The following is an 11,320-nucleotide window of genomic DNA, read 5'->3' on the forward strand; positions in this document are numbered from 1 at the left end:
TATAAAGATACAGAGCGGGATCCTCAAGGGGATGTGCCTGAGGTACTATCAGCGTACTCCATTAAATTGAAAACTCCATCAGTTTTAGTGCAGCTATTCTCTGCCAGCTCAGAAATGCCACTGGAGCATGACTGTGCACTTCAGCTATTATTTCAGTCCCCACAGGAGACCGTCTGCCTGCATGGCATCTAAGGACCAGTAAATCGGATTTTTTTATATATCACGTATTTTCACTTTATAAACAGCACCATGCACTTTGTTGTGACTGTTGTGATGTGTTCCTCGAGGTCAGATTTTAATGCTGATCATCAATGCACAGAATGAAAATTATTAAATGATGAATTGCAGCATGTAAAATAAAAAGTTTTCTATGCTAATATATATTTTAAAATGTGATCTATTCCTGTGGTGGCAAAGCTGAATTTTCAGCGGGCATTGCTCCAGTCTTTAGTATCACGTGATACTTCAGAAATCATTCCAATACGCCGGTTTGATGTTCAAGAAATATTTCTCATTCATGTTGAAAACAATTGTGCTGCTTAATGTTTTTGTGTAAACCATGAAACTTTTGTCCAGGATTCTTTGATGAAAAGAAAGAAGTACAACATTTATTTAAAACATAAATCTGTAAAATTATAAAAGTCTTTACTCTCACTTTTGAAATCAATTCAGCGCATTCTTGCTAAATAATTTTTTTAATGTATTTCTATAATAATAAATTAATATAAATGTACAGTTTTTTTTTTTTTTTACTGTTGCACATTTTCATGGATCAAAATGATATGCCACGACAAACTAGATTCAAATGTATAAATATAACAAAATATTGACTAAATTAAACCTATGTTTTCATCAGAAGACAACAACTATGACTAAATAAATGATCACAGGCTACAGTCTCACATTCATATTGAAACGACAGTAGTGCTCATTTTCTCTCACCAACAGTGCCAACTGTATAAGCATGATATTATAAAATCATCTGATTGTTATCCAAGCTATTAATACTTGATATGACTCATAATCAAATATCACTGGTAACTTGATCAGAAAAATAACTGCACACAGTAAATCTGCTCCACTTTCCTCCAGTGGAGGGCACACATGTTCAGCAGTTTTATGGTCTTCATCAATCCCCAAGTTCATGTGTCAGTTAATGAAAGTACTTATAGACCAGGGCCTGTTCCTTTAAGCGAAGGTCTGGCAAGATTGATTTAGCTCCCCGATATTTATAATTCAGTAAACCAGAAAACTGTACCCATATATTTTTTTACACACAATATCTTTTTTCTTGGCATTTTCTAATTACATTTCTTTCCCATGCCAGGTCTGCAGATCAATATTCACTCTCGCTATAGAAACAAGAAACAAATCCTGTGGAATTTCAGACAAGAGGACGTGATTACGATTATAACCTCACTGTTATTTAAATTTAAAATAACACTTAAAAGCCATAAAACCTGGATCTACTTTGAGTTCTGTTTTATAGTTCGTAAAGTTATTCAGCAATGCAGTGAATGAATGTTTTGAGATGTATATGTTGAACAGAGCTGAGACAGCAGAAAGCAGTGGGATTGGATAAGGCCTCTAGAGAACTCACGTGGTGTGTGCGAGGTCCTGAGGTCTTTCTGCCGCCTCTGGAAACACAGGGTGAGGCGGCTCGCCCATCGGCATGCAGCCCAGAGACTTACTGATGGCATGACTGAGCTTCTTCGCTGGAGACTTCTGTAAAGTGAGTGAAAAAAAAAATACTGAAAAGTTACAGATAAAATATATGCAATTGATTGATGCAAAAAGGGAAAATTAATGCATATTTGGTCTGTACAGAACATAAAAAGCCGCAGACTTACTTCCCATGTAAAGTTAGAACATTTTACATAATTTAAGTATATGTGATATATTTTGTTTAAAGTTGATGAAAGCAAAAAATCCTTGCTCTGTGGTTAGAAAACTAATATCGAGGTGGTAAGAATGAGGGGGAAACTCTTATAATTGGATTTGTGAGGCAGAGCTTTGCAACAACGCTTGAGTATTAAACATGTAATCAATATATCTCACTCACTGAAAAACATGAATTAGAGAAGAATGGCAGAAGAATAACAGGAAACAATATACTAGCTGTCCATCCACCCCTCAGCCAAGGCCAAACTATTTTTGCTATAAATAATGTGCACCACTGTCCAAAAGTTTTGAGAATCAATTACTTTTATACAGCAAGGATCAATCAAACTATTAAGTGACAGTAAAGACATTTCATAATGTCACAAAAAAAACTTGATTTCAAATAAATACTGTTATTTTGAACTTTATATTCATCAAAGGATCCTGAAAAAAAAAGGTATTCCAGTTTTCACTCAAATTTTAGGCACAGTTCAACACTGATAATATTAAATGTGTCTTGAGCAGCAAATCAGTTTATTAGAATAATTTCTGAAGGATCACGTGGCACTGCAGACTGGAGTAATGATGCTGAAAATTCTGCTTTTCTTCAACAGGAATACATTTCATAATATAACAGTTATTTATATTGTAATAATATTTCATATAGACCTCATTACTATATTTCTAAATTCTATATTTCTACCTGGTACTATTATAGAAAAGTGTGTCCAGACGTTTTGGTTTTGGAAAATAATTTCTCTTTTAATGCAGAACTATGTCGAACCTTAGCCTTAGCCTGAGATCTGTTGTGATTAATGATTAATGATCTCAGCTTGGTCTGTTCCTCTGACAAAGCCATTGAACACACTGAATAGAACATATTGATGTACCTTTTTCTTTTTTCTTTGTCATTTTAGAGCATTTTAAATCACCATCCACTTTCATTATAAGCTAAAGGACAGCTTGGATATTCAACATGACGTCTCCTTTTGTGTTTCTTGCGAGAAAGAAAAGAATACAGGTTTGAAATGACACGAGAGTGAGTGTATGAAGGCTGGATTTCCATGTTTTGGTGAACTAATGCTCATACCCATGAGGAGTGCTCCTTCATCTGGTGCTGGTTGCTGTGGGGGCCGCTGGCATGACCCCGCCAGAAGCAGCTCTGACAAAGCTGGTAGCCGTGGCACTGCTGGCAGCGGTAGCGGAAACCCATCATGCTCTCGCTCCGGCAATACGAGCACTCCACTGGATGGAAGACTGTGGGAGACAAGCACAAAGGCTTTCAGGCGGCCGCAAACCTAGTTTTAACTGAGCCATATTTAACTGAGAGAGGTGTCCAGATGCAGTGGGCGTTGGGAACCATCCCGTTGCTTCACGTACCATTCTCTACATTAGCGAGTCGGTGCATGAGAGGTAGCCATACGAGATACTGCGGGGGTGGATCTGCCATCAACACATCCAAAAACGTATTCAGCAAGATCTTCTTCTGGCAAAGCACAGATAAGACGCTCTCAGTGAAAGCCTCAAAGACACTGAGACGGGTTGAATGAGATCCCGAATGTTTTTAAGGGACTCTCGCTGCTCTCTGAAGCAGATTAGTGTGCTCACCTGCTGAGTGAAGCATGTTCTCACAGAGTGCTCGGTGTAGCCAAACGACGGCCCCTCGAACACCGCCGTGGGGAGCTTCAACACATCCCTCAGGAACTGGTCAAATTTGGCAAAGACCATCACCCCATTCGAATCTGATATCTGGGAAAATATATCTGAAAGGGATATAAGTGATTTTGGGTTACTGTATGTCGAGTCATGGATAGATATTTAAGAATGAATCCTTATTTTTTATTATTTTTTTATATTTTATATTAAATTTTAGTTATAATGCATGAGGATATCTAATAATTATCAACACATTATCGATGATCAGATTAATAATGATAAAATGATGCGTATTGTTGTGGAGCATTACAGGAAATTACAAATATTCATCACTTAAATACTGTATACAAGTAAAAAAAAAATTGAAAAACATATCTGGGTAAAATCCATTGTGATGAACTGACTTTTGATTTGTGTAATTTCATCAAACATAACACAACATTCTGACCAGATCTGTCTATACAGCTGAAAGAAAATAAATATGAAAATACATCTTTATTATTAGTAGTAGTACTGAGATGTCTTTTAATAATTTCAAGGAGTCTTCAGACAAGATTTTTAATTGGACTGTAATTTTAAATTCAGTACACATTATGTACAGAAGGGGGAGCCAAACTCTCAGTTACATTTTTCGGCATTAAAGGCCTTTTTGTATTTATAATTTAAAATAAATTATATTTATAATAAAAACATTGTATGAGCTTACAGTCTTTAAAATTTGAATAATGGTGATAATTTAACAAAAATTAAATAAAATTAAATAAAAAATGGCCTCCCAACTTCTGAGCTCAACATGGAGTGAAAAATCACACAGTGGGTTGGGGGGGGGGGGGTTACTCGGCTGGATTATATTTTTTATATATATATATATATATATAATTGGTGTGTATATATATATATATATATATATACAGTGTGTGTGTGTATGTGTATAAAACATCTATGAGCAATGTTTTGTTTGACATCTGTTAATGTCATGATGGTACTGCGTCTCTATCATAGCAGTGCTACAAAAATATTAACTTTACCACAACAAGAATAGCAATGTACAGTGAGAGAACAGCAAGATTTGCTAGTCATTACATTTGTAAAAAAATATATATATATATATAATAAAATTCAAATATTTTTCTATTAATCTGTTTGTGTGCATTTAGATTGCTTACTGAGAATTCTATTTTTCTTCCATTTAAAAATGAATCTTACATTTATGTGAGGGATGAGGGATTTATATTTCACTCCCGAAACTTTGCTGCTTGTACAGGGTATATATATAATTCTGAACAGATTATAATTAGTCTAGAAAGTGTGCAATCACAGATCTGTTCAAGAATCAACAGATCTGTCTGTGATTGGCTCCACGCTACAAATCTTTATAAAATCACTGCTTAATAGCTGTATAACAGGCATGATACTCACAACGTAATTTGTCCAGTATTTTACCACCACACATCGTAGCTAGCATTGCCTTCATAGCAAACACTGTGAGTTTCCCATGGCCTTCACTGAAACAAACAACATATTATCAGAAGTCGTTTTATTATAGCAATCCTAAGCCTTAAGATTCTTTCAATTACATTTACTGTCTCCAGCAAATTTCATACTCTTATAGCCAATCTTTTGGAAATACGTGTGTAAACAGAACATGTTTGACTATTGATCATGTTAGAAAGCCCACAGTCAAACTCATTATTAGTATTTTCTCTTTTTCTCTTTTTTAGGGCAGTTTTAGTAAACTCAGTGCTGGAAAGTAGCCTAACAATGCTACAAACTGAACTATGCTTTTCTGTAGAGTTACTGAAGCTCAGCTGTTTTTGTTTACAGTATATTGTTTTTTTTTTTTTTCCAGTTGTTAGCTACATTTTCCAAGAGGCAGAAGTGAAGCATTTCAAAAAGCTTAATCTCCCTTTTTGTCAAATTGTTGCACAGGATGCTAAAATGTCCTCTAGCTCATTTTTAGTTATGGAAAGTCTATTCATTTTAGTGAATAAATTTGTTCAAAAGGGGACTCACCAATTGCTGAAATTTTGGGAGAAAATTGTTCATTTTGATAATTTTAGGCTATTTTTTTAATCACTGCTTGCTACTGAATCAACTGTAGGTATATTAATGATTGACACTTATTTTTGTATGTTCTTTTTCTTTTTTCATTTTCAATGAGTTCGTCACAATGCTCATTAGCGAAATGTTGGTGAAATCTTGCATGAAAACAGGTCCACTGTCTATTTTTAATAGTGTGGCTCACATAGTAGTCACTTGACACACCAGCATGAAGTATCATGACAGTATCTAAGTAAGCAACATATTTCAGATGCCCATCTTTTGAAACAGCCTTCACTTTGGGAGTGTAATTACGATGTCTTAGAAGGCTGCCTCCTTTGGCAGCTCACTATGTTTTGGAACAGAGCCTATTCCTTCCAAACACTCACTCTTGGCACGATGCATATGACTCACAGTCCATCAGGTTTGCAGGGACATACTGCCTCAAGAGACCCCCTGAGAGAAAAGCAAATCTCCCTCACTAACAACACACCTGTCATAAGTGGCCACGATGAAGTTTAGCAGCAGGCCGATGGACTGCTCCACGTTTATCTGGTGGGTGGTGGGCAGCCGCTTGTTGAGCTGGTAGAAGATGGAGGACAAAATGGTCTCCAGGCGTGACACATTAATCTCTGCGTTGTGGTCTAATGTGCTTAGCCCATTGTCACGGAAAGATTCGATCATGTTCCACACGTCCACTAGATGAACTACGTCAGGAAGAGTACACCAGTGAGATCATTACAAATACAGAATGGACATGTTTTGTCATTTTTCCAATACAAGGACAAAAAACATGATATACAACCAAAGTGACTTTGTACAAATACCAAAATACTGTACAAACTGAATGGTATTTTTAAATAAATAAAAGGAAAGAGGACTTACGGTTGCATCGTTTCTGAACAAATCGTAGCTTACATGCCGTCCTATACGTTGAGAGACGAATAACATCAAAGTTTTGTGCCCCTGGGGAAAATCACATGCATCGGTTTTGTTACTTTCACGTCAGCCCTCACACCAGTAGTTTGCACCAAAATTCACATTTTGTCATTATTTACTTGGGGTGGGAATCATTTGGCATCCAATTTCAGTTATGGGTATCACTATCTGACTTCAAAACAATTCTTGAATTTATTTGTGAAAAAAAAAAAAAAGGTGCACATCTGATGGGTAAAAAAAACATCAGTGAGGGGGTGGTCAACTATTTGTCTATATCTCAAAGTTTGTCTGATGAAGATCCATATGGCTCGAAACGTGGGGAAACCTTTGGTTTTTCTTAATGGTTGGATTTCGCCCCCGCAAAAATTTCACAGAGAACCTGAAAACATCATCTTCAAACTTTCATAAAAGTGGCCCATATCATTTTTCCACCTTTTGTGTCCTACAAAAGACAAATGTCATACAGGTTTGGAATTTCTCGTCATGAGGATAAGAAATTTTGGGTGAACTATCCCTTCAAAAATGTGTAGTCTATGACAACCACAAAAATACACTGAATAACGAAGCAAATGTGACATTTTATACTTCAGTTTTACTGAGACCATTAACCTGGTTCCACTGTTTTCTCAAAATCATTTTTGCCTTCCAACCATAGACCATAGACTAGTTTGTGCCAGTCTATTGCCCTGTGGCAGTGGAGGGCGAATAGAATTCGACAAGACCTCTGTGTATGTGTGTGGTGCATTGTGCAGAAAATGTTGTTAACACTGAAAGCAACTCACTCATCTCCATGAAGAGCTGTCTCTTCTCCACCATGGATTTGCTGCTTTTACTTCCTTCCTCAATCATTCTACACAACACAAAAAAGGTCCATTTAATACCACAACTTAACCACAGCCTCATTACGAAGACACAACTCACAATATAAGCAAAAGTCAATTAATTGAATTTTAATGTTTGCAAATATTTTTAAATAATTTGTGAAGACATTGATATAGAAATTGCAACAGCAATACAGCTAAAAAAAACAACAACAATTGCAATACAGCTAATCTATCTCTGTGCATATTCCACATTCTCTTAATCACTAGACTTTTAGAACTCTCTTCTACGATCGTTTGCAAACTCGTGGTGCATATCGTCAGTCCACAGCAAACTCCTTAAGACTCACCTGTCAGGTTGGCTGGGACTCAGATAAGGTGATGCAAAGGAACCAGGAAGCTCCTACATAAGGAAAAACATTTTGATGTTGACATCTGGGGAATCCAATCCAATCCACCACACACACATACAAAAATAAACCCTGGAATAAATCCCCCATTCACAAAAGGGCATTTGAGTTCTCTTGCTCTGTGCTAGTGCTGATTATGTATGACAATAGTGTCTGCACAGACCGCATCCTGTAAGCTAATGAAACAAGAGCCACTAAGGAGCCACTTAATAGTGACAAGACGAGAACAAGAGAGAGATGAAAAACCAGCTGCTGAGGAGTCACAGGGAAGCAATGAAAGAAAACTCTGAATGTAATGACTATAAAAATATATGCATAATACTGAATATTATAGAATGTGGATTTTATAGTTATTAGTTATTTAAATTCTTATCATCAACATAAAACATAACAACAGCTGTCAACTCATATTTACTTGCTACTTCCATTAGTAGAAGAGATTTTATCAATCCCAATAACTTTTGATTCATACCATCCGTATGCAAACAGCTGATAAAACCTTGACAATAATCCAAAAGTAATCCATATGACTCGGCTCCGTCAGCTAATGTCTTGTGAAGAGAAAAGGAATGTGTTTGTAAGAAACAAATCTATAATGAAGGCATATTGATGTTAAACCATCACACAATCCATAATAAGTGACAAAGTCCATCCCCCGTTGTCCTCTCATAACAACATCCACTGACCTATTTATTTACTGTTTGCACTTGAAAACATTACTTGAGCTGTGCGTATTTCTCTCCTGATTCAGGTGAGACAACTTTGTGTGGATTACTTGTGGAGTATTGTGAAGTTTTCATCAGCTGTTTAAACTCTCACACATTCATAGCACAGGATCCATTGGTGAGCATGTGATGTAATGCTACATTTCTCAAAATCTGTTCTAATAAAGAAATAAGCTCATCTACATTTATGCATTGCCTTTGGGTGGGTATATTTTCAGCCAATTTTCATTTTTGCGTGAGCTAGCTACTCCTTTAAATCATTCACTTAACAATCAGTCTATAGATATCTTATTATATATAGAAACAATATATTTTGAGCTTATTGCATGCATAGATATTCAAATATTGAAGTATTTTAAAAGCACGGTGAAACTGTCATGATTAAATAATTCCCAGTGTTTCATGGGAGAGTGCGGTCCCTGCAGAGACCCTTTGGTGCAATTTGATTCTCCAATTGGGGGAATTTCCGTATCTTGGGTAATGTAGTTTTTTCACCATGAATTCTGCTGTCAGACATTTATTTAAAAAATTAGCTAAAATAAAGTGAACAGATGGCTTAAACAAATGCATATGCCATTGATTAACAATGCTGGAGCTCACAAAGATTTGCAAGTTGTTAAAAATCAATTTCCCAATGGAGAAAATGAGCAGTGAGTTTTACTTATAAAACCCACCTGTTGCACATCTAAATTAACTGGTTTTATTCAAGTAAAAAATATTATTTCACATCACTGAATTAAAACATTAATTTATGCAAACAAAACTATATGTAATGGGTTGAATCAGGTAACAATTGCAGGTTTTACAGTGTTATTCCGAGTTTAGCTAACAGCTTGTTCAGATAAACTGATGTTTTTGTTTAATTAAAGAACTGTTCTTCACTGGAAGCACTCAAATACTTTTGGACTGTAATGACAGGAAGGCAAAAAACACGAGTCAGTGCATGGAGATGAAAAAGATTCGTTCACTTAAAAGATTCACTCAAATGAACCGATTCGTTGACGAACGAAAGCCACTAAAGCATTATGTCATTCCTGACCGTTAAAGACCGTTGACGCTATGACTTCTGGCTTCAAGTCGTTCCGTTTGTTTTGCTAATCTTATCGCATGTTGCAAAGGCTACTACTAAGTGAAGACTTGGCCCACTAAAACAAAAGTAACACACCTCTCCTCTATAATGACTCGCGCTTTGACGTGACTCAACGTGAGGATTTTTCACCAACCAACGGAAATACACACTGTACAAACACTCCCGTGTATACAATACTAATACTACACCCCCGATGCGTTTACATGACAACGTCTAAGCTTTATGTATACGGCCATTTTATCTGTATTTAACTCATATACACCTGATGTGTTAAATAAATAAGGTGCTATATGATCAGTTGGATCCGTGAGATGATATTCTGAGGACACGTTTGTGTTTGTATGTTCATCTGAATGCGAAAGCATCATTAGCGGACGGTCTTACCAGCGGGAGGAAATCACGCAGGTCGCGCGACCATCATCAGCATCTGATGAGAGCGATCAACGGTCTCGCGCTCGATTCCTGGCATAGCATAATCATCTTCATCATAGCGCTCTTGCGTTTCAATTATATATATATTTATATATTTTTTAATATAGACTGATAAATATTGACCCAATAATCAGCAACTCGCTAGCGCTGCGCTCCCCTATCTTCATATTTGTGCCGTGGTTAGCGTTCCGTTTGATTGGGTCTTGTAGGAACTGCAGCACGAGCGCTTCTCTGAGCACCAGCCGACAGCAGAGGACAGCAGAGCACCCCTGCCTTCCCATCACTGAGCTGCACTATTGCTCTTCATGTACACGATTCATACTAAGCCTTTAGCCGACTGTTAAGTTTTATGTAGCTAATGCAGTGCAATATGCTTGCTCAAATATGCTGAGTATATTTTCATTTTGTACGCTTATGTATACGTCAAAGACACATAAAGATGTTTATTTTTTATTTTACATTTCTAAATTAATAGATCATCACAGGCTACCATAAAATCACAAGTCCATATGAGATATAGTCTACTTATGACTAATATCTTTGCAAATGCAAGAAACAGATAAAAAAAAAAAGCTAAAAAATTACATACCAACCAAACCAGAACCAAATCATAAAGGCTAAACAAATCAAATAATTTCCTAATAAAATAAAATAAAATATCTCGGTCCAAATTTAACCAGATTACATTGTAAAAAATAAATACTGTATTACATTTTATATTAGAAATTCCTTAGTTGGGTAAATAAATTATTTTAAATTGCACTTTGTTCCACATTCTAGAAAGAGAGCAGAACAGAATAATATTCCTCTAATCCAAGTATAAAATAGCCTATCCAACAAACTAAAAATTTGGTACTTTTAAGAAACGGGCATACATTATAAATAAATATATTACATTTATATCTGTATATTCATATACCGAAAAAACATATTTCAGCCCATGCAATCTTAAATGCACCAAGTTATATTCTTGGTACTTGTTGGCAAAAAAAAAAAAAAAAGATTCTGATTCTGACTAATACTCTAAATTCATAATTTATATTGACACCACCTTCCAACTGTGTATGAAACTTAAAATGACATGCAAATAGAACAGGTTGGACATAAATGGATGCTTTAATTGGGTTTATAAAACATAGTCCTGGCTTCTGAATGGTCAATACAGTGTTCCACTGCTTGAAAATTAAACTATGACTCGAACACCCGTTCACCATTTCACTAGTGTTGCAGCATAGCAACATTCCAGCAAATAACACATTAATGCAATACGTCATTGGTATTGTACCTTATTGTTTAAATAATTAGAAGAAATCAACCGAATTACAT

General features: G+C 35.9%; 1 protein-coding gene across 5 annotated transcripts in view; it reads right to left on the reverse strand.

Annotated features, from left to right (window-relative positions):
• LOC113060495 (dystrobrevin beta-like) overlaps nucleotides 1-10,357 on the reverse strand; it is a 33,793-nt gene extending 23,436 nt beyond the window's left edge. For 2 of the 5 annotated variants that reach the window (XM_026229441.1, XM_026229439.1), the window contains exons 1-10: nucleotides 9,947-10,355; nucleotides 7,688-7,740; nucleotides 7,299-7,366; nucleotides 6,463-6,543; nucleotides 6,071-6,284; nucleotides 4,957-5,042; nucleotides 3,490-3,644; nucleotides 3,262-3,367; nucleotides 2,972-3,138; nucleotides 1,601-1,725 (exon numbers count right to left, since the gene is read on the reverse strand). In XM_026229441.1, the coding sequence (XP_026085226.1) occupies nucleotides 1,601-1,725; nucleotides 2,972-3,138; nucleotides 3,262-3,367; nucleotides 3,490-3,644; nucleotides 4,957-5,042; nucleotides 6,071-6,284; nucleotides 6,463-6,543; nucleotides 7,299-7,365 (1,001 nt within the window). In that variant the 5' untranslated portion in view covers nucleotide 7,366; nucleotides 7,688-7,740; nucleotides 9,947-10,355. Of the gene's footprint in view, nucleotides 1-1,600; nucleotides 1,726-2,971; nucleotides 3,139-3,261; nucleotides 3,368-3,489; nucleotides 3,645-4,956; nucleotides 5,043-6,070; nucleotides 6,285-6,462; nucleotides 6,544-7,298; nucleotides 7,367-7,687; nucleotides 7,741-9,946 lie in introns of all 5 variants that reach the window. The other 3 variants (XM_026229443.1, XM_026229440.1, XM_026229442.1) reach the window with 3 other exon arrangements.
• Between the last annotated feature and the right edge of the window lie 963 nt (nucleotides 10,358-11,320).

Source organism: Carassius auratus, chromosome 42 (genome assembly GCF_003368295.1).
Source record: "Carassius auratus strain Wakin chromosome 42, ASM336829v1, whole genome shotgun sequence".
Classification (NCBI taxonomy): domain Eukaryota; kingdom Metazoa; phylum Chordata; class Actinopteri; order Cypriniformes; family Cyprinidae; genus Carassius; species Carassius auratus.